Source organism: Merops nubicus, unplaced genomic scaffold, assembly GCF_000691845.1.
Source record: "Merops nubicus isolate BGI_N331 unplaced genomic scaffold, ASM69184v1 scaffold3410, whole genome shotgun sequence".
Taxonomy (NCBI): domain Eukaryota; kingdom Metazoa; phylum Chordata; class Aves; order Coraciiformes; family Meropidae; genus Merops; species Merops nubicus.
In genome coordinates this window covers 24,389-49,010 of record NW_008583473.1, presented here as the reverse complement: position 1 = coordinate 49,010, position 24,622 = coordinate 24,389, and the positions used below count along the sequence as shown (strand labels likewise).

The 24,622-nt window shown below is 38.0% G+C and overlaps 1 protein-coding gene across 1 annotated transcript; it reads right to left on the bottom strand.

Moving 5' to 3' along the window:
* Positions 1–211: 211 nt before the first annotated feature.
* Positions 212–15,259, bottom strand: KIAA1644 (KIAA1644 ortholog; the record flags this gene model as incomplete). Its single annotated transcript, XM_008940804.1, has 3 exons — positions 15,193–15,259; positions 8,172–8,385; positions 212–535 (listed from the first exon to the last, which is right to left on the bottom strand). Coding segments are annotated over exons 1-3 (605 nt in total), but the record flags the coding sequence as incomplete, so codon positions are not given.
* Between the last annotated feature and the right edge of the window lie 9,363 nt (positions 15,260–24,622).

Here is a 24,622-nt window from a genome sequence, read left to right as displayed (position 1 = left end):
ACTGAAAAATGGCAGCATTTATTTCACTACATATATTCCACAGTAAGAAATCACTCCTAAAGAGTACTTCTTTAAGACAGCTCACAATATGAAGAATTCTGTGCTAGAAATGGTGCAGTTCAGCCTAAATTTGCAGGCACTTCTAAACACAGGTGATTGTTCACACGACAAAACAACAGTCAAAAAATACACCACAGTATGGTTTACTTACCAGGCAGATGTCCTCTGAAAAGACATCAGGGGTGGGCTTAAAGTATCTCCTTTTAAAGTATGTACTGTCTGTGATGTTTGAGGCTGTGGCTGAGTTTGAGGCTGTGTCTCTGGCTGAGGCTGTGTCTGTACTTGGCTTGGATCCTGAGCAGGGTTGATCCATTGGCTCTGTCCCTGTGTCATCCACTTTCCCTGGATTCCCCACCGTGCCAGGTAAAACTTGCAAATATCATAGTTCATTGAAGAGTAATATAAAAGGTCCAGTACCAGCAAGATCACCACAAAAAACCCATAGATCCACACTCCTAACAGGGCACTGTAGTTGCTACAGGAGGAAAAAAAGGGAAAACCAAACAATTATTTCATGTACCAATAATGGTCGTTGTGTTAGTTTATCAAGGCAGTGTTTCATTAACTATGTATAATATACAGAGGGATGAAACAAAAATTTTGTTCTAAAGCACATGTCCCTAAAAATTATTTATTATTTCAATTGAAATACTGCTATATGCATGACATGGGAGATTTTTAAAATTAAAGACCACTGTCTTACAAACATTTTTATTTCTCCCTGTGACAAACGACACGCTGAGACCAAGGAATGTTGATGCTACTGAGAACTTGCACTGCTGACATGTATTACAAACCACTTGTCTTAAAGGGTGTTTAATGTGCTTGGATTTGTTCTGAATATAATAATTAATTACTGCTGGATACAGAAGGCACTAAAGATGCCTTAGTTTGCTGGTAATAAATTTAGGAGGGGAGAACATTGACAAGATCGTATTATACAATGCATTCCCCAGGAAGGAATGCATGTACTAAAATTACATGTATATGTTGGTGTAGTTATAATATGTAGGTAAAGGCCATGAAAATTATCAGCTACTGACATGGTGCATGTAAAGCTCTGACAGGTGACTGAAAGAAGGGGGGGAATGGAGGAAAAAAGTATAAGGGGTCAAGAACTTGGAGATCAAAAGGGGGAAAAAGTGCTAAAGCTCTGCTGGAGATGCAGGATTATTAAAAGGAGAATGACTGTCAGGTGTAAATGCAGTTTGGATTGCAAACTGTGAGTGTGGAGGATGAGAACAGAGCAGGGGAGGAAGTAAATGGGTGAGAGTGAGATGGTTAGACACACAGGGAAGGTGGCTCAGCTAGACCTCTGAGCTGATGTGGAAGTATGTGCACCAGGGGCTGTAAAAACAGGAGCAAGGACAGAAAAAATGTCACTAGCAAGAAGTCTTTGGACAAAAATTACACCAAACCCACGTCTAGATGAACCTGAACTTAGATGAATAAAACTGAACACACATCCAACCATACTCTCACAGACATTCAGAGAAACTTTGAGGGAATTGTATTTTATCAGAATATTGATCAATCTGGAAGTGCTGTGAGAGGAAAAGAGCCTGAGAAGACATATTATAGATGCAAGCTATAAAGATACTTTGACATTTAAAAAAACATATTCCAAGCCTTTTTAGGTTTAAAACATTTCAAGTCTCTGCTTTGAGCTTTCACTTCCCCTTAAATTTTTGTATGACTTGCATTTTATACTTAAACTCAGAATTTGAAACAAGAAATCAGGTAAGAAATCAGAATTCTAATTTCTCTGTTGCTGCCTGTCAGCACTTAAGGAGACTGATTCTCCTCCCTCTCCAGGGAATAATTTTTCCACTACAAAGACATAATGTGCTTAGGTTAAACGAGGCTCCATAGCAATTAACTGCAAGCAACAAGAGGAAGGTCAGAGCTGTTAATGGGTCACCCTTCCTGTGTAACTTTAGGATTACAGAAGCTCTACGATTTAAATAAAATTTCAGTAAATTTCCAGGAGTGGAAGCAGACAAAATATGGTGCTTTTGAAAACCCTTCACTCAAGAGTCTTTCCCTTACTTGAAGACTTAGACTTGTGTACCTAACTTCACACAGCAGTGGGCAGAACTTTGCCATGCATTAAAAATCACTGCAGTCCAAGTGCTTGAAATTATAACAGGATCTGGCTAATCCAGGCTTCTCAGCAGTGGATTTATTCCTATTGGGGTAAACTCTTATATTTTCTGCTAATATAAATAATGGGGAAGTAAAGGCTGGTGAAGACAGGAAGAACTCTACTGTAGCAAATCCTGTTCCTCATTGTTAACGCCAATAGGATCCATTTTACAAATAGGTGAGCTGTATTTGAGCCACAGTAAGCACAGAAATATTAGAAAACATTTTATTTCTGTTTTGGCAACAGTGTGAGAGGCAGTAATATTTCTTACAGTTAACTCAAAAGCATTTATTTATATTTTAGGTGCCTAGTTTCACCCATCAAAATTTTGGCTAGCAAAAATTAGAGCTATTTTGAGTGCTCCAGTTTAAAGCAACAATTTATTAATCATGCCACATGCGAGTTATTCATCTGCTCTTTCTAAATAACATCTGTTTCTCAAAAGTACAAAAATTAAAGATTTTTATTTTAATTAACAGGCAGTGGGACAACAGCACTATCAAAAGGCCCTTGTGAAAAATACTCTGATATTTTCTGTTTGTCAAACTATTAAGATAGTAGAAAAAAAATTAATTTGGCTGATGGCTACTAATTAGAGTAAAAATTAAAACTTCCCCTTAAATTAAGATGATGTCTCAATTAAGAAATAATCTTACACTGAATATCAGTAAGGCCAGAGACACAGAAAAGACCCAGGAATTGAAAAAATGCAGGGACTTGCTCTCATTTCATTGAACAGAATGATTTAATTGTAAACGTTTCATCTTACAATCTGATTTTCCTGTACTTCTGTACAGAAGTTTCATTTCAATTAAAGTGTGAACAGATTCCAAATTTACTGAGATTCAAATTAGAGGCATTTGCTTCTTCACAGGGATAATAAAATATTATAATAAGTTGTTTTGGTGTGGTTTTATCTCCTCTCCCCTTCTCCATCTGGAAAGCTTGCCCTGCCCTGCTGGTGTTCCTGCCCCTCCCTGTCAGTCACTTTGGAGGTTTCTGTTTAGGTTCAACACCAGGTTTAGCAATATAACACTGAAAATTACTTCCAAAAGCTACATTGCCCATTCCTCTGCTGCTGCTGGCACACAAATCCAAAAGCTAAATCTGCAGTAGAAGTTACAAGACAATTTCCTTTTAGTGTCTTTGTGAAACAGGGTAATTCAGGGACCTAGATTTTCTGACAGGTCCATGAATTACCCTCTTTCAGGTAATTCTAGCAGGGCACGTAGCTCATTATTTTAAGATTCTTCATCTTTTATAGAAATACAACACATATGTGGTATAGCCTTGATGCAGAGCCCACTTCTGTAAATGGAAAGACTTTAGGGAGTTTGAATTGGGCTGAGAACAGTAAATACTCTTACCATCCATCTCTCCCTAGTCCATCTACAGATGCCTGCTTAGGTTGATTTAACATCCCTATGCACAAATGAAAAGATAGGGGTTTTTTTTTAAAGATTATTCTTACCCATATGATTCCTTCCATCTAATTTATTAACTTTTTCAGACAGATGACAAGCAGGTTAGGACCAGGCTATATATTTTTTTAGAAGAGTTTTTTTGTGTTCTATGCCCAGCACATGAACAGAAAATAATTCATTTGGGAATTCAGGCTTGAAAAAAAAAAAACAACCAACAAATCAAAACAATGTGAGCAGAATCTACAGCTGCAGAGTTAAAATGTGGGCAGATGGCCATGGAAACTGTTTCTTTCCCTATTCTCCTTAAATGGGACTGTTACTTGTGGTAGTAACACTTAGGAGTTGCCCCAAGGAAACATGAGCTTACATTTTACCAAATGCCTTGGTACTTCTAAAACTGAGGAAATATGTGCAGCTTTTGCACATACATTTTACATGTGATTTTTTTTTCCTTATTTTGTTTTTACTTTTCTCTCAAGGCCTTTGCCCAATCCTCTGTTTTCTTTCAGAATCCATTACTGTAGTACCTAAGACGTTTCCCCAGCTAAATTATATCTTTTTGCAACAGTTGGTAGTGGAATTGATTTCTTTTTTTATTGCTTTCTTGTAAAGATGACTTTCTGGGACATATTTAAACAAATGCCAGCTCTGCAAGGGACATGCTGTATATGGAGAAAGATAATGCTATTCTATCCATCACATGAAGGACCTTTAGCATAGTAGTACAGCTGATAATCCACCAAAACATGCATCATAGAAAATTGGAGAGAATAGGAATACTTGATTCAAGTGAATACTATTTTTAAGAATACTTAAACTACTTATTAGACAAAGTTTTAAGGAAAGATACTTCAGATGGCAGAATTTTTCTTGCCTCTTAGACATCACTGGTATTTCTATATTTAATACTAAAGGAATTGTTCACATTCAAAAATATTACAGTGTTTCATCTTCATGATTGCAAACATACAATAACCCAGAATTCTGCAATTATAAAAGCATAGAAAGTTTCTGTTAAAGCAATGGAAACAATGTAAATACACTTGGCTATAGTTATATTGTCTGACTGTAGAAGACAAAAGTGTTTTTTTTTAGTTGTGCCATGACTTCATTAATTTTTCCCTCAACTCTATTATAACAAGAAATTTATTTTGATGATCCCAAGAATGGCTAAGGGGAAAAACAAAGCAAATAATAATATTGAAATAAATCAAATAATAATATTGAATCACTCTTCCCTGAAAACTATAATCCTTTTTTTTTTTTTCAGTTCATTGCTATTCCCATATCCTAAATCATCCTCCCCAGCCACAGCACAGTACATTCCATCAGAATTTCTTTCAGCAGTGTGTGACATTATACCTAAACAAACAGCTGACTTTGTTGCTCTAAAGTTAAGCTTGGATGTATTAGAATCCTCCCAAAAAAGTTAAATTATCATATATTTTAAATAAAAATCAGAGTATACTAAGTAAGATGCTTCTTACAATGTTTTTAAGGTAGGCATCAAGGCTTCACTTCATTCTGCCCTTCTATAGCTTACTAAAATTATCAGGAAGTTTTCTACTAACCTCAGTGAGCTCAGGGTGAGGAGCTCTCCCTCTGTCTCTCTGAACTGGTAAAGTTTTATGTAAAGCTAGTGTCTCTTCATTTTTGTGACCTTTGCTGACTGATAAATCCAGAAGCTTGTTATTGTATTTAGCATGACTCTACATACCTTTGCAAAAGATCAGCACAGGGATAATGCCCACAGGAAATTCCTGCCTAAAGCAGGTTCACCTACAGCAGGTTGCCCAGGATGACATCCAGGTGGGTTTTGAAAGTCTCCAGAGAAAGAGATTTCACAGCCTCTCTGGGCAGCCTACCCTGTCACCCTCACAGTAAAGAAGTTTCTCCTTATAGTTAGGTAGAACTCCCTGTGCTCTAGTTTGTGCCTACTGCCCCTTGTCTTATCAACTGGGCACCACTGAAAAAAGACTGGCCCCATCTTATATGGGAAATAGTCTGCAGGTGGTTTTCAACCATGAATCTTACCAACAAAGATCACAGGGCTCTCTCTCCATCACAACTGAATCAGAATGACTTCTTTAATGATTGCTAAATTGAAATTATTATAATACTTACACTGTGCTCTAAATACTTCCATTAAAATAAACACTGTAATTGATAGAATACCAAACTGACTTTTTATTCTATTGAGGAACTGCTCACACACAACAGCACTAAATTGGGAAGAGTCTTATGTTTATTTCTGTGGGGGCATTCATGTGTGCAGAGATGTACAGATGTCAGCAGGCACGGAAACGGAGACTGCAGGAGGCAGAGAAATGTTCTACATCCCTGGGCATCTCAGACTCTATCTGTTCCTCTGGGCACCTCTGCTTTGAAAAGTGGCTGATGGCACTCTCCCCATTGCTGGTGAAAGGAAGAACAGCAGGGCCTTCCCTTAGTAAGCTCTGGCCACGACTACAGGTGAGATACTGGGAAAAGCCTGAAGCATTGTGTTTTTACTTGGCTGAACCACAACTGGCCAGTTGCTCTGCAGTGTTGGTGCAAGGTCTACAGAAGAAACCAAGCAATTCTGCTGTGAGACAAAGAATTGGGAACATGTGGGGGCAACAGCCACACTAACCCATTCTGGAGACTCTGTTTTATCATTTAAGAGTGTGAAGCAGCTTCTGGCTCTGTCTGTGACTGTGTGCACAGGCCTTCTGTACTGAGAGTCCTGTGAGGACCTCCCTTCAGGCACACATCTGATTGCTGCTGTGGCAGGATGGTCATCCCAGCAGACAAAGGGGGGACACATCCCACTTTTACTGCAGAGTGTATGCAGAGCATGCATTGTATGAGAGTACTAGGCCATACTGTGGTATAAACACCAGGTTGCCTGGAGGCATATTCATCAGCAGAGTTAGCCCTTCTGTACTGAGAGTCCTGTGAGGACCTCTCTTCAGGCACATATCTGATTGCTGCTGTGGCAGGATGGTCATCCCAGCAGACAAAGGGGGGACACATCCCACTTTTACTGCAGAGTGTATGCAGAGCATGCATTGTATGAGAGTACTAGGCCATACTGTTGCCTGGAGGCATATTCATTAGCAGAGTTGAGTGGCCCAAGGTGAGGGTGCTAACCAGTTTAGAGATTGTCCAGACTGCACAAAGGGTGGAGAAAATGGATAGCCTTTCATGGACCTGTTAGACTTGAAGTGCCTCCCTAGTGTTTTCTTTAATATGTTCTCATGATGTTCTCAGAGGTACTACAAGGCCAAGACAAGGAAACTTCACCTCAAGGACATAGCTGCACATACAGTAACAAGACAGTATAGATCCACATTGATTTAAAGGCATACCATGATGGGATTTTTATCTTTTTTACATTACACAGTACACAGACTTCTTTATAGCTGGTGACTGATTGTCACCTTTGCATCTGTAAAGTCAGAGTATGCACCCTCTGTATCTGTGCAAGATTGAAGCTTCTCTAGGCAGAGCTGTATGAGGAGTGGTCACTGAGGAAGACAGCACTGTGCTGACTCCATGAGCTGGCTGCTGCACAGTCACACCATCAGTTAAAATTGCTAACATCAGTGTTCTAACACCATCATCTCTTAGCAGCTTTGCACCTGATGAATGACAACACACTGATGGACTTCTGCACTGCAGCACAAAACACTAAAATCCCTGTTGTAAAGAAAAAAAATCAGTGGACCAGAATTCCAGTTGTCTTTCATCTGTCCCTTTGTTGCCCTTGAGGGGCTGGATACAAGAATAAAACATGAGGGGAAAGCAGACAGATCAGAATTCAATTTGGGGGGTTTGTATCAGCTGAAAGTTGCCCTCTACACCAAAAGAAACCACAGCAGATGAGTGTGGCCAGAATGTCAAATACTAAATAGGAGACAGACCACAAGTGAAGACTTTATCATCATAAATAGGTAATCAGTAACAAAGATCTCCTTGCTACTTATTGGTTCATTAGAAAAAAGAAAAAGTGACTGATATTTATCTTAGAGGATAAGCCCCAGCAGTAGATAGAAATATTCCAGATAACAGGCAAGAAGACCACACAGTGTTGGTGTATAATCAAGTCTGTTCTGTTCCCCAAGGTGAGGACCTACAAGACATTTAGATTCAAAACATCAGAGACCCAAAATACTGCATCTGGCTTCATATGGAAAATGTCAACTCCCTCCCCTACGTACAGCTTTGGGGTTTATTTTTACTGAAAGACATTTAAACATAGTTTGGATCAGATGGGTTGAGGGGAGACTTCTGTGACTTTTATATAAAACTTCATATTTGTTACATTTACATGCAACTTTTACCTACATGCTCTCCTAGGAGGGTTTATAGCCCGTAGCAAAGCAAAGCAAAGCTAAATTATTCTGTCTTTTAGGAGTTCTGTAACAGCAAAAACCTTTCAGTAATGTTTTTCTGTGTATATAATTATTCTAATTGCCTCCATCATTAAGCACACCTCAGACTGTGTTATTAGACCAGGAAGAGTTTGGTGAAGAGTACTTTAGAACTTATTTACTTACTTATGCATATATCCATCTGCACTCCCCGTTAAGTTCATCTGCATAACAGTCTGAAACTCTGTCTCATTGCAGCAGTATTTAAACACTGTGTTGTTGTGGTGACAGCAAAAGATGTAAGATTTGTTGTCAGAGAGTCGTGGGCAGTGGAAACCGAAGTGGTAGCGCCCTTTGTAGTCCGTGTACGGCTCGCAGACCCGGAAATGTGCCGACAAGGCTGCAAAACAAAGAGCAGGAGTGGCTTTGTAAGTTATACTTTATATGTTTTGGTACAGTTCATAACATCCAGCTTGACTTCTGCAAGCTGGATGCTATGAATTTATCATTTTTTCACTGTTTAAGCTTAAGCAACTCTTTGATTTCTGAAAAACAATATTTCCGAATTTTCAAGATCATAACAATTAGTAATAAAAATTACAATATTTGACCTCACTTTACTTGCACTTCATAAGGTTGCACCAAATAATAAAGAATATTTATTTCAGACTGACAGAATCAATCCTTGTAGCTTGCTGGATGACTTTTTATATCAGTTTACCAGTACAAGAAGTTAGAGATAATGACTTGCGTGCATTTAGCTTAACTGTATTTTATCTCTGCATATAATGGATGTTGATCTGTAATTGCATCTGTGTTCTTTACCCATTTAATCCTCATTTCTGTGTTGCTGAAAAAAAGTCTGTTCCTAACAATATATTAATTTCAAGAATCTCTCACTCTCTTTCTGCAGGTCTAGCCACGTTTTAAAGGTTGTGACAGAGGAGATGACTTCTTTATTTGTGTGTACAGAGACAGCCTAGAACAAAAAAATTCAGAATACTAAAGAGAAAACAAGGCAACATATACTGCTCTCTGACTGAAGGAAAACCATTCTAAACATTTTACATTTATATATATAGATATATACACACACACACAGAGGCACATGCACACACACAGAACCTGTAGTCATTATTTTAACAAAAGAGGAAATCCTTTTGCAGATTAATTCAGTCAGGAACAGAAAGTGGCAGAAGAATGCCATTTCTAAAGGAACATAGATATGGAAAAAACTAATTGCAAATGTGCTCTTGTCCTGCCTGGGAAAAATGTGTGTTCCAAATCTGAGGATGCTATTAATCAGTAAAGAAATTCTCACTCTTTAGACTTAGGTTTTCAAAACCTACCAAAACTCTTGCAGCAAATTTGCACGTTCTAATTATGTTGCAAAATCCACAAAGCATATAATTTAATGAACATGTATTTGTCTGAACAAATACTTAACTTCCCTGCACTCCTCCTTAATTAACATAGCAATAATTAAAGTGTTCCAGGATTAAGTCTTGGTAAAACTCAAAGGCTGCAGTTGGAAGGGAACTCTGGAGTCTTCTGGTCCAACCCCCCTGCCCAGGCAGGGTCACCTAGAGCCAGTTGCCCAGGACCACATCCAGATTCTGAATGTCTCCAAGGAGAGACTCTAGAACCTCCTGAAGCAACCTGTAGCAGTGCTCAGTCACCCTCACAATGAAAATGTGTTTCTTGATGTTTAGAGAGAACCTTTCTTGCTTCAGTTTGTGCCCATTATCTCTGGTCCTGTCACTGGGCTCTACTCAAAAGAGCCAGGCTCCATCTTCTCTGCATTTCATCCTTCAGTGGCCCTTTGCTGAACCTTTTCCAGCAGCTCCATCTCTCTCTTGTACTGGGAAGCCCAGTATGGACACAGTGCTGCACGTGTGGCCTCACCAGTGCTGAGCAGAGGGGAAGGATCATCAGCCTGCTGGCAGCACTCTTACTAATGGAGCCACAAAGAGCAAGAGCTTTCTAGCCAGCAGGCCCCCAGCATATACTGGTGCCTGAGGATGTTCCTCCCCAGGAAGGTGCAGGACCTAGCACATCCTCTTGTTAAGCTTCATGAGGTTCCTGTCAGTCATTTGCTCCAGCCTGTCCAGGTTTCCAGATAGCAGCAGAAATCCCACAAAACACCCCCACAATCCTGGGGTGCATCAGCCACTCCTCCCACTTCTGTATCAACAGGAAACTTGCTGACATTGCATTCTGTCCCATCATCATTTTAGTGATAACTATATTTGGTTTTGAAAACATTCAATCTAAAAAATAGTGGAGAAATTCATTAACTAAATAGAGCTTTTAACTAAGTAGTTGATTTCCATCAAGAACAGGAGCTTGATTCAGTTACTTAAATACATGTCCCCAGTGGCAGCTAAGATCTCCCTAGGCTGTTCTGTCTAGTCTCCATGTATTTTTAATTGCAGTATCTAGCAGAAAAGCACCCATCCAAACCTTCTCTGATAAATGGCCAGCTTCAGATGTTTCAAAGGAAGATACACATGTGCTACATTGAAAATCTGGGCAATACTCAAACAAAAATGTCTTTCCACACTTGTCCTGTGGGGGTTGCTTATGTCCTGAACCCTTGTGCTTCATTTTGCAATCCCTGCCTGTTCCAGTGTTCTCCCTATCCAGCTGAAGGATAACTTTCACTGAACCTACAGATTTCTTATCAGAATTGGGTGGCTTAGTGCAACACAAGTTTTGTTTATAATGCATGATCAACAGAATCATCATTTTTTTTTCCAAATGCAGGTATAATGCCTTTTATTGCTGAAGATATATAAAGTTATTTTTCCTTTTAAAAGTTACATTATTAAAACTACTTGCATGTTAGTAATTTTTGAAGCCTCTGGTACATACAGTGGTTTCAAGTTTGGGACATTTTAATGGAAGATGTTTATTGCTAGAACTAGCTTGGCAAATAACAGTATAGCAAAAATGTCAGTTTTCATAAGGCATTACCACAACTCAGCATAGGTGAATTACACCCATGTTAAGCTACCAAAAGTGAACAGCAGCTCTGCAAGGTTATACTTGATTTTTATATGCATCTAATGTATGTTATAAGAATTAAACCTAGCTCTTCATGTTTCATAAGCAACTGAATACTTCCATGCTTCTGAAATTCCTCAGTGCTCTGAGAGACATGGCATTGTGAGGATGTACTAGAGGGCTATAGGACCCTGAGAAGTTCAGTTTGCTTGTCACTGCAAAGTGGTTTACTGAACAGGACATGTGAAAGTGTCCCTGGATGGGTTCTTCATCCATTTTAAAACAAAACAAACCCTCTGACTTCTCTGGGGATGAAAACTTGGGGAAGGGTGACTGCAGAATGAAGGGAGAATGAAAATACCATCAGGTCAGAGGAGGGGTGATATGCCATAAAGATATTTAATGAGTAAGAAAAAAAAAAACACTAAAAAACCCACAACAATAACAAAAACCAGTAAGTGATGCTAAAGCAATCACTCACTACCAGCAGACTGATGCCCAGCCAGTCCTCAAGCAATTTTTGGGGTGCACAGTGAGAAGCAAAAGTGGCCTTGACCCTGTGTAAGAGCTGTTCAGCAGCAGATAAAATACTAGTGTTTTACCAACACTGTTTGGTCACCAATCTGAAGGACAGCACCATAAGGGCTGCTGTGAAGAAAATTTACCCCCAAAACTTATAAATTCATTGTAATCTGTGTAATTTTACTTGCTGTTTTTGCTTCTCTGAGAATCGGATCCAAACTCAAGTGTATGTTTGTTTGTTTTTAAATTATTTTCCCTGAGAACAACTTTGCTCAAATCCTGAGGATTAAAGAGCCTTATTTCTACAGAAATACTTCAGATAAAAGTGTTTTACCTTAAAAGCTCTTGTCTGTTGCAAAGGTGGCACCTGTTTCTGGAGTGGAGTTGCATGTGCAAATTCTCATACTACTTCTGCAAAGTATTATTGAACAGGTAAGTGATACTGATGCTCCTACCTCTGTTCCTACTAAATTCAAGAGAAGAATGCTCTGTCATGCTTCAAATGATTGATTTACACTCTAAGTAAGATCTATCTACTTTTAAAAGTAAAGAGCCAATATACATCAAACTGTTACCTGTTATCTATTCACATTTAGAGATCTGTGTAATGCTGATTACACTTTTAATTTAGCTACTAAATTTTTAAAGCCCCAAGGCTTTCAGACTGGCTGGTCTTTATAAGCTTTCCATTTAGATCCACAGAAATATTGATGGGTGCATCTTCCTTAGCACAATGCTAATCATTTGAGATGCTCTGATAATTTTGCTCTGTGGCCATTAATGTCTTACTTGGAAGAAAAAATACTGTAATGTGCAAATGATGTAAATTTTTTGCTTGTTCATATAAGCCTTGCTGTCATCTCCAGACTGATGTGTTTCAATGCATTAAGTGAATACAAGTATCAACATTACTGCAAGGGATATTCTTCTGGCATGACTGCATGCTGCTCCTCCTTATATTATGCATTCCTTGTGCAGTACAACTAGTAAGGGTTCAAAAATCCTTCTAAGTTTGCATGCCATTGTGATCTTGATGGTATTGAAATAAAATCAGCCTGAAGTTTCAGTACACTCAATCCAATTTCATCCTTTTTTCACAGCCTACCTACTCTCAACTGCAGCCTTTCTCTTCAGCATTATTTGTCCTTGCCCTGAGAGCATTTTGTGCACATTAGGCACCTACCTCTCCTTCCCAACCACACACAGCTAAAGTTGCCAAACTTCATCCTCATTCTGACTTGTAGCCTTGGTATCCAACCACACCTCTGCTCCACTGTCACTGTTGCTGCTCCTCTCCTTTTCTGACAAAACCAAGACTGGGCTCTGAGAACAGCTGCTCTGGGAACTTTCCTACCACTCACATCCTTGCCTTGACTCTGCCTGTGGAGCCAGTGACAATTCACTCCAATTCCATGGACTTAACCATGCATCTAGATTTTAGAAATTTAGTACTGAGATTGTGAATCTTACTATATCAAAGACTTGGAAATAAAGCATGATCTTACAGACAAAATTTTGTAAATCTAGGGAATTCAAAAGTACTCTTGTCACCAGATTTTCATTTCATCTCAGTTTAAAAATTACATTCATATCATTGCAGTGAGAGCAGCATCCTTTTTTTTTCCCTCCCTTGATATTCTCACTGCATAAACCCAGTAATTTCCCTTTATAGAAGCTGACCTGTGTTGGATAAAAAAAATAAATTTACATTAATGCTTGATGCAAAATAATAAATAATACATTTTATCCTGTAAAATGTGTGAGTTAGAAATGACCTGAACCTACTCCTACAGATGACAGCTGACATGAAAGGCTTGTGATGATTTCTAATTAAGCCTGTGCTCTATATGCTAATAATGGATGTCAAGTAATAAAATACTAACAGCTAAGGAGCAACAAGAAGATAACATACACATTTATAACAATAGTTTGTGATGTTAATAGATAGAGTATATAAGAAGTAAAAGCTATATGTAATTAGTTTCAAATAAAATCATTGTACTTCAGAGGCAGTATTTCTAAGAGAAATAAAAAATCACAACACTGGCTTTCTGTCTGGCTTTGAGGGAATAATTTTGCATATATACCAGTGGCTGACTACTTTTATTTGCACACATGGTGTAATCACAATATCCCATTCAACTGGAACACAGGTATTTATATAATCTTGAGGAAAATGGTTGGAAAAGTGGGATCTCAGGAGGTCTCTAGTAGAAATCCCCTATAAAGAAAGGTAAAGGTGTGAAAGCTTAACAAAAACTAAAAGAAGAGACTAGAGCAGCTGGGAAATTTTTGTGATATTTGATCACTGGGACATATTCACTGGAGTCTTCTTGAATAATCAACAGGGAAAAAGCTTTCAGAAATTACTTTAACCTGGAAAACAACAAAGAATCTGCTACAACCCCTGTACTTGACTCTAGTGCAGAGGATGTATAAAGTACACAGTGCTGTATAAAGGGGTACCAGTGGAAGAACATTGCAGAACACCAGTGGTTTAAGATTATGCAAAGAAGTAGTCTAGTTGATTGTTAGCAACAGGACTGTGCCAGTCACAGCTAAATAATGAACTACCATTAGGAAGAATCAGCTTGAACACTTGCAAAGAAGCAGTGAGACTGTGGGCAACAAAAGGCACAGCTCAGCTAACTGATGAGGATCTAACTGAATAGAACAGGCACTAAGCAGACAACTCTCACTGGAACACAAGGATGCTTTAAGACGTGTAATGCCTGGTCATGTTTTAAGTCTGGTGGTTAGGGATGTGATGTGGTACAAAGGAATAAGGAGCACTGACAAAAGAAAAATCTTTTGGGATTAAGAAGTGTCTTCGAGATTAAAACGTGGAGGATAAAACAGGTTGCACTGAGAGTTAAAAACTAATGGGATCAAATGTATTTGGACTAAGAAGCTTTTTAATTATTTGTTTAAAAATACTCATTCATAATTACAGAAAACCTTAATATCATAAATATCTCCTGGAGAACAAATGCAACTAATAATCATAGCCCTTGACTAATTCTCAGTCTCACAAATGACATATTTCTGCACAAATCCTTTCTGTGTGCTAGCAGCAAACATCTAGGGCAGATCTACCAAACATCAGGAGAGAAAAAAAACTCTGGAACCACTCCCCAGTCTGGTCAATTCTTTAGATTCAGGAAAATAACACAAAATTTGCATGCCATGGTGTCATGCCTGTTTCATAGACACATCTCTGCAAGACAAGTTACACCGTATTGAACACATTCATCTCAAGAATCACTGGGGCTCCAGGTTCAAGCCTTCCCATGTTTACATACTCTTTTGTGGACCTATAAAAACATGCAATTTGAATCTGACGTGCTCTGTTTCCAGTAGATAGTTATTTAGCAAAATGTTTGGATTTTACACTGGTGTGGAGCTTGCTTTTTCTTTTAGATGAGCTGAAAAACGAGCATATCAAGACAGTAGCTTTGTTTAACTTTTCAGCCTGCTTTACCATGTCTGCATCCCACCATCTTTTCCTTCTTAAACTGAATTTTTAATGGCATTTCTTGAATACAAAGAGGCTTTATTTATTCATTACTCAATTAACAATCCATTTGATCTCGTTTTGGAGGTATTCAGTATTAAACGGCAACTGAATTTTCCCTGTGGCACACATCAGTGAAAGATAAATTCAAAGTATAAAATTTACCTGCTGACAAGAGTAATGAAAGCAGAACCATCAGCACATTCAAGGACTGTTGACCACAACTTGTCATAGCTGGCTTTCATTGGTCCATTAGAGAATTACCTGTTTGACAAGATGCAACATCATGATTAAGTCTCTGTTTCATCTCACTTCCATTCTTCAAACTTTTACTTCCCCACAAGGCTTTGGTAAAATGAGATGGCTTCACACAGTCAAAAAAAAAAAAGAAAAAAAAAAGTTATACTTTTTTTCTGGACTTAGAAGTGAAATAAATTAACTTTTAAAATAAATTCTGTAAATTCACTAATAAATTCCTAGCTATGATTTCATTAAAACTCCTTTCTCATTTCATCATGAATGTATACAGTTGCTTACATACTTGTCATTAACCCAGAGTAGAGATTAATCATATAAAGCCTTTATTGGATATTCACACCTCCCTTGTATCCACATTTAGCAAAACTGTGCTGGTTTTACTGTCACAAGAATGGGCTGCTGCATTATGCCTATAAGGAGTAGAAGGAGATAAACAATATAAAAATAAATTGGCTGCTTTGAAAGTCAATCTGGTTTACCCCATTAGAGGGTGCAGTCATTCAGAAAGTGTGTTGAGCAACTGAGATCGTTGGAAACATTTCAAAAAATGTCTTTTCATTAGAATCAGAGCATTTAATGGGGTTACTATGTCTTGTTTTCCTAAAAAGGGGAGGGGGGGAGATGTGATGCAATTTGGCTGCCAGTCACCATAAAAAGGCTATCCTAGTTTTTTTGCAGAACAGCCCCACGACTGGGCAAGTCCAAATGCATCCCAAATCCAGATGGATTCAATGCCACCAACTGCACATTCTAGAGCTCTGTCTGGTCCCCTATCCTGTTGTCACTGCCAGCACAGCCTAACGCTGGACATATAAGGTCTTCAGCATCCTGAAGTCACATTAACATGAAGAAACACTGAAGTAATTTATTGGCTTGTACAACACTGGGAATTTCAGCTACAGACCAGAAAGCCTCGTTGAAGGTCTTCAGCATCCTGAAGTCACATTGACATGAAGAAATACTGAAGAAGTAATTTATTGGCTTGTACAACAACACTGGGAATTTCAGCTATAGACCAGAAAGCCTCGTCAGTGCTACTGGAGCTGGTGGAGTGAGTCTAATTCTTGGGTGTTTATAAACAAGCAACTTGGGAAAAAGAAAATAGCTATTTATATAAAAAGCCAACACTGTTTCTGAGAGCGCAAGATTAACATGATGCCAAATGCTTATGAAATCAGTGCTGTATCTTACAAATACTGGGTAGTTTACTAATCAGTCTCTGCTACGATCTACTGAATCAAATTAAAATCCCATGACAATTGCACCTGCATGGAACAAAAAGGGAGGGGGTGAAGATTATTATCATGAATAACTAAATTCTGAGTAGCATATGTGCACAGGGGAGAGGAGACAGTGCTATCTACAAAGTGTTTAGAGACAAAAGACTTCTCAATAACAAAAAAATGCTGTGTTGGCACAAGCAGATTCTCTAAGAAGTCACTTTAGCATATGAAAAACAACAGAACTAAAAATCAGTGTCAATTTTGTAAAAGAAATAATGATATTTTATAGTGTTATCTGTAAGCATGATTAACATCCAAAACATTGTATTTGTAGCTTTAAAAGAAGTCAGTTCTTCCAAGGGGAAAACAATTAGAAATTATAATATGATGGGGGAAAAAAAGTGCAGAAAACTATGAATGCTAATTAAGAATATCTCTTTAAGCATCAATCCTGTCTGAAAAAAGCTGCCACCTGTTTTCAGAATATCATACTAATTAAAACACCAAACAGGCTTAAAGTTAGAATTGCATGAAAAAAGAATAATATTGCATATAAACCAGAGGTTAAGAATGTAGTTTAATCAAGAAACACACATACAAAGAGCAAGAAGCTATTGCAAACATTGTTAAGAATAAAAGGAGTAAGATTTTTTTTCCCTGTGTAAAGCTGCAGGAATTTTGATAGTGATTCATTATTAGAGGGAAATCTTGGCTTTAGTAACAGTTAATTAAGAAGAGATCAATAAGCACTTCTGTTATGTATCTGGGAAGAGGCAGATGTTTGGTGTAGCTGAGACTATTAAATATTGCCATATCAAGAATAATTTAGGATGACATTAATGAGTTGATACTAAGGTTCCTAACTTGATACTTGCAATTCTGTTTAATTTGTATCCAGTTATTTTAAAAGAGCTGGCTGGGATGTGTATATATCTTTTTCTCAGCTTGTTGGGAAACAATGGCAGCTTTCAGAAAGCCTTAAGAGAGCTAAAGACAGTTTTAGAAGTACATGAGATAATCCAGGTATTTACAAGCTTGTGAGCACAATGTGAATCTAGAGATACTTAATAGAACTGTTAATAGAGAATGCAAGAAATAAATAATTAAGGAGGGTAATATAATTAATGCATATCACCATGGGCTTTATGGCAAGTTATATTTCTCTTGGTGTTCTTGTTGATGGGCTTATCTTAAAGACAGTAACAAGACAGCAGATTTCTGTAAAATAGATATCTCAGTGGCATGCAACTTGATCAGGCAGTGAGAATCATGACAAAGAAATGGCATACTGGTTATGGAAAATTAACTCAGACTGGAAACAAAAAGCATGATTTTTTTTAACAGTAGTCTTGCTAGCAATTGCAAGAGTACATACAACCTCACTGGTCATCTTTCAATCAGTAGTGTATATAAAAATTTTCATGAAGGGGAAGATTGATTCAATTCTGTCAAACAGAACTGGCAACAATGAAATTGGCATTTTAATCCAAGTCTTGTGCTGCTTGTGTTTGACTGAGTGCCAGCTGGGGAGCCCAAAGTGAGACTAGAACCCTACAGCCCCACATCAAAGTCCAGGAGAGTGACAGAATCCAAATATATATATATATACAAAAAAAATTTGTGATGATACTGATATACTCCAGATTCATGACTACTGCTTCAGGGATCATTCAACTGAATACGACCATATTTAGAGGACAGAGAGACAACTAACCATCCATTACCTGAAAATTTAGGGGTTTTTTTTTACATGCTGTTGTATGACTAAAGCAGTCTATATTTAGTGCAGCATCATGAGGATATCTCTGAGCTATTAGAGCTCAAGCAGCCAGGTAGAAGAGACGGGCAGGAGAACAGGTGGCACACTAAAACAAAGTGCCTAGATTGTACGAATTATTTCTTATTGCTTGGCCATAAAATAGAGATGATAGGAACATGGTAATGAGCAGTGATCTAGCTGAATCATTTTTTATTACTATTATTAAAGACTGGCAGGGCACTTTCAGAGAGTTAGATTTGAAAGAAAGAGGAAAAGTAGATTGGGTCATAGTCTCTATTATATATTTTTTAAAATAAAATTTGAGGGTCTGGAGGCCAAGAGATTTGGGGTTCTTTCTTGTACTGTAAATCAACAATTAGAAGGGTGGTTTAATGCACCAATTTTACTTTTTAATACACCAACTGTAAACTTAGGTGTGGTCACTGTGGAGGGAAGGAGAATGCCCATCCTATTCTACATCCTTTGAGATCCTCAGTCTCACATCACCTCCTCCCTTCTGCTAGCAATCACAAGCATCTCTGCAGCTACATCATAAAACAGACTAAAGAAAAGGTTGAGGAATCACACTTTTAGAGGCTTTTTTTCACTCTGCATTTCAACATGTCTACTATGAAATAGAAGAAATGGTCCCTACTCATGTTTCTTAAAGTGCTTTGCTGTTTTTTCATGGATTAAGGACTATGTTAGGAATACTGCTTTCCCTTGAAAAGCTGCAACAATGAATGATTCAAAGAGACCAGCATTCAAAGGAAAGGTGTTATAACGTTATGATGAAGAACAGACATCAATATGAGACACAGCAGGTGGGTGACTTTTTATTTCTGCCAATGAAGAGCCTGCAACTGCACTGTAACTTCTAATCTCACCACCACTAGAGAAAATGAATTTGTTTGCCTTCAACCTCCCTCTTCACCATAGTCTTTAGCTGCAGGGACCAGATATATGCATCAGATCATTACACCAGATTTTATTTTTCACTTACACACCGTGACATTTTAGCAGTTACTGTACTGCTGTGTAAATTGCTTTGGTTATCCTTGTAGTTTTACTTTGGTGTCTTTTCTTGAAGGGAATCAGTGAATTGTTGAAAAGAAAAGCTGCCAAAAGAAATAACCATTTCATGTGGCAAGACATTTATGTATAAATAATTTTCCCCCACACTTTGAAGGAAAAGAAAAGCTACGTTTAAAAAAGATGTTTGAAAAACATTGCACATTTTTCATTTTTTTGTTATTAGAAGCAACAAAAGGGACTAGCAAGAGAATTTATTAAATGCACCAGCACTGCCTCACAAGTCAGCTCTCTTTATAGAATAACCAAAAACAAGGCAATTTAAGAAATCATTTAATCCATCTTTCTGCCACAGGATTAAATGCATCGAAACCATTCCTAGCAGAAGTTCACAGAATCTCCACCAGAGGGGTTTCACAGCCATCTCAGGCAATTATTAGCCTTCCAGTGTTTCTCTAACAACATGGCTAGAAAGGTTTTCCTATTTCTAGGTTGCAGCTCCTGTGCTTTGATTCAAGCCCATCCTATCCCCAGTGGAGGACTTCCACTTCTTATCAACTTTCCTTAAAAACTGTATTTGCCGTACCTCCTGTACATTCTCTTCAGTCTGGCTCGACACTTTACAGCAAGGTTGTGCCCAGAAGGTCCTGATAAATACTCCAACAAATGCCAGTTCTTCCAAGGTAGACAAAATTACAGCATGACACAAGTGCAGAGAGCCACTGGGCTTCTGCTGATTTTCATAGTTAATCAAAAGACACGTAGATATACCACTGTTAAACCAATATAGGTACATCTATACATAAAGATAACTATATAGGTAAAAACATGCCACCACATGTGACTGAACTGAGGGTGACTCCCTCTTTCAAACGTCCAGCAGGCCAGCCAGTCTTGGCAAGGACCAGTGGCCTGGCCCTGGGAAATCATTTGCAGTGATGGGCTTCCCTCCACTTCTTCCTCCATTCTCTTGGGACATGGCCATCTTTCACAGTTATGATCAAATGGAAAACAGAGCTTTCCTAGGTATCATCATCTCTCATTCCACAGTCTCCACATGGTAAACACTCTCACTAATTTTAGATATGTATTGGCTTTGCTGTACTTCCTATATTGCAGGGACAAAGAAGATCACCAGCAGGGAAACAGCCTCCTCTCAACCTATTTGCTCATCTGAAGGTAACAGACAACACTGGTTGCACTGTGGAAGCAGTAAGGAGGTGAATAATTTTGCCAAGTCAATCACAGTGACTGAGAAAACTGTTGAAAATGAGATGGAAAAGAGAAGGCTGTGATCCAAACCTAAATTCTAGTCCTGCTCTGTTCACTTTTCCCGTTAAAACAGGTTTAAAATAGCCCGAGTTCATGAATGCTATTACAATGAAATTACAGTCTTATTACCAAGGCAGCAATGTAACTGGCATGAAAGAAAACCTGATTATTAAGAAAACATGTGGTTTCACACTGTAATAACCTCATGAAAATGTTTATGAAAAACAGATCCTAGTTTTCAGTTGATTGTTGTCTTCCTTGAAACAACTGAAACAACCTATGAAAAGATTTCAGTCTTGCTGAAGACAAGCAAATTTATATTACACTAACTTGGTAATGAAATACTTCCCCCTTATTTTATAAAACTCAAAGTTGAAAATGTGAACTACTTTGGCTAACTTCAACCCCCCATGTTTATTATTTCCCCCAGCTATTCTCCAGTTATGAAAAGACAACATGCATCAGTCAGGAAAAATAAAGCTACCAAGTACAGCCTGAAGACCATCTTGTGAACTTCCAGCAGTCTACAGCTGCTTGTCTTAACAGGGCAAGGCCAAGAAACCTGTTCATGCTACAACTGTCAACACTCCTCATTCATCTCCTGCTTCTTTTACCCCTTTTCTTTCCCACTAACACATTTTGACCTGTCCTACACCTACACCCTGACACATCATACACATGCAAGTTGGAAATGGATTTTAGCAGCTCCTACACTTGCTACACAGTACATTGCACTGTAGAATCTGATACAGAAGTTAAAGGATTCCTCTACTACAAGAGAATAAGTTTTAGAGAACCAGTGGTACACTTAGACTTTATAATCATAAAATTTAACTGATGAGAAGACTCCCTACAATAGCACAAAATCTTTATTGACATCTGGGTTCCTCCACAGTAAAACTGAAGATATTAGAATCTGATACAGAAGTTAAAGGATTCCTCTACTACAAGAGAATAAGTTTTAGAGAACCAGTGGTACACTTAGACTTTATAATCATAAAATTTAACTGATGAGAAGACTCCCTACAACAGCACAAATATTGACATCTGAGTTCCTCACTGACTCCACAGTAAAACTAAAGATATTAAAGATATTACTGCAGTGTAGTTCAAGTAAACTTTAGGTCATTAATTTATTGGTGCAAATCATTAGGTATTTGCATTTGGTAGGATAGATTTCCTGGGTTTTTTGCTGCTGAAGGTCAGAAAATAGCTCATTAGGTATTTGCATTTGGTAGGATAATTTCCTGGGTTTGTTGCTGCTCAAGGTCAGAAAGTTGTTGTACAACTAGCCCTTTACTGTACATATTAGATCTCATTTTGGGGAAAAATACCTAAATCTCTTTGGGGAGACAGCTATATAAAAATAACAGCTGCAGTTGTGATGATTTATTGACACTGATAACTTCAGCTACAAGTCAGTGGTAACTTTCTCACTTCTCATAATTAAAATTCCTCCTGCAGCCAAGAGATGCAACCTTTCCTAATGCTTTGAACATCACCTCTCTCTGCTAAGAGACTGAAATATTGATATATTCTCATTTGCATGTACTGTATCCGCATGAGTGTAGGCAGCCAACAAAGAATTCTTGTAGCCATCCAGAATCTTTATTTTTAATAAACTGAGCTCAGTTTAGCTGTATACCTGGATTACTGAGTCAAACAAGGCAGCTGAGGGATTTTGTGCAACCAGCTTCTAAGACCAGCCATCTGTGTGAGCTGAAATGAGTCCTTCATTAATGTATTAATAAATAAGATCAAACTGTATGGTCTGGTCATGGAACAAAGTAATCTGAAACAACTGACTTTTGACTCTGAAGTTATGAATGCTCCTAGTTTTCCATGAGGCAGGGCAGATAAGGAAACACACACTTTTGCAATAATTTTCTGAGAGAGCTTAAGAGCAGGACAGGATTAATTTTATCAGGGCTACAAATCTCTATAGTTAATCAAGTTATCATTTCAGCTTTTAAGAAATGCAAAGCGTTTCTCTAGGGAAACTTAAGCTTGTGTTTTTGAGCTGTTTTCAGTACAGAACCTACAATTTCCAAGTCTTAAATTCATAATGTAAATTCTGCTAGTTTGAGACAGTTTGTACATGTGATTTTAAAGATATTTTTGAGAAATAAAAGATTTTATGAAGGTAAGATTAGAGGTTTTATAACAGGCACATCTCCCAAAACTAACAGAAAAATATCACTCATCTCTATTACAGCATAGCTCTAAAACCTGAGAATATGTGGATCTATAAACATGGCACTAAACCTCACTAGTGTATTTTTATTATCCATTTGAGAAAAAAAGTAATATATCTTGAATTTATCCAGTGAAAAATAAATGTGAGTAACGTTTGGGTTTCACTGATATGTTATTGGCTGTGTATATACAGAAATTAAGAATTACCTACAGTCTCTATGGGAACACCTTTGATATTTTCCTTCCAAACTGACCTCCTCTGTTTCAAAGGAGTTTCAAAAATTATTTTACTCAAAAGTGAAAATATATGAGGACTCAGTTAAGCCAAAGTTAAAGTGCACTCAGAAAAAAGTTCAACATCAAATTCAAAGGAATTCAGAATTCTCATGAATGCTTTTCTTCCTCTTTCCATCAACTTTAGAAAGGACACTTTCTTTAAGGAATATGAATTACAACACTATTCCTTTACAACCTAATTAAACATTCTGAGCCCCTACATGGGTATCCAGTTGTACTTTAACTCTGGCTAACCACTAGGCATCAATCCTTGCAAAGTTATTATTTTAAGCATGCCCTGTCTTGCAGCACTACAGCCAATGCTTTCTAAAAAGCTCTAAAATGGTTTTCTGGCTAGCAAGTATTGAAATGATAACTTGTGTTTCTGCTCAAAAACGTCACTATGCAATTCAACACCTTTTAAAAACCAGGACACACTGTAATGGGAAAACCAGCTAATTTTTGCTGGCACAGTCAGCCAAGACAGGAATGGGTGCAACCCCTCGTTAATGTAGGAGTGGTGGAAGAAGCTGCCAGTTGTGGTTAAACTAGCAAAAATACTTCTCTTTTTTTTTTCTTTCCTCTTCATGAGGACCATTTTACTATGCCAACACGATGTGTGGCTTATCTGACATAGATGGATCTGCACTACAAGTATTTTGGCAGTATTTTTCCAGTTTTCCTAAGGAAAGCATAACACCCTCTGTAAGCCAGTTCTAAATGTGAACTGAAAGCACACTGGCTGTCTTAATGCAGACCTAGATGTAGGCTTGTCTACCCTGTCAGGAAACATAGGCTGATTCCAGTATTTCAGCTGGTTCACCTAGAACCAGCTCAGCTGCCTTTATATTACAAAGCAGTTTTGATATACCCTTAGTGCTGGCAGCAGCAAGGCTTATGAGAAATAAAATTTAGGTTGTCAACTAAGGTGAACTGGCAAAATCCTGCACTTAATGTTCCATGTCCACGTGTGTGATGGTGGTGTTTCTTAGGGGGCTGGCTCTTTTGTTCAGAGGGTAAGACTTTTTTACTTTTGAAATGTGAAATGAGCCATCAGTGTTCCTGTAAGAGGCAAAAAACTCTCTGGATTTCAAAAAAACATTTTGGCCCAAAGATATGATGAAAAACATCCATCAGAGTAAACTGAGAAAGCACCAGCTGTCTTTCTTAAAACATCTGCAATGGTGTATTCAAGTGTTTCACATACAGAAATGTTTCCCAGTAACATCACAAATGAAGGCAGTTCTTAAAGTTCTTAGAAGAGGGTGAGGAGCAGTCACTGCACCAGCCAAGGAAAAAGGAAATTCTGCTTGAACTGACAAGCACTGGGAGAAAAAATGGTATGTAGGGTGAGGAGCAGTCACTGCACCAGCTAAGGAAATTCTCTAGGAGCCTTGAACTGACAAGCACTGGGAGAAAAAATGGTATGTTAGAATCCTAGGATCATTAAGGTTGGAAAAGACCTCTAAGATCATCAAGTCCAACACTTGATTACCCAACACTACCATGACCATTAAACCACATCCCTGAGTGCCACTTCTATACAGTTTTTGAAACCCTCCTCACTTCCATTCACCTG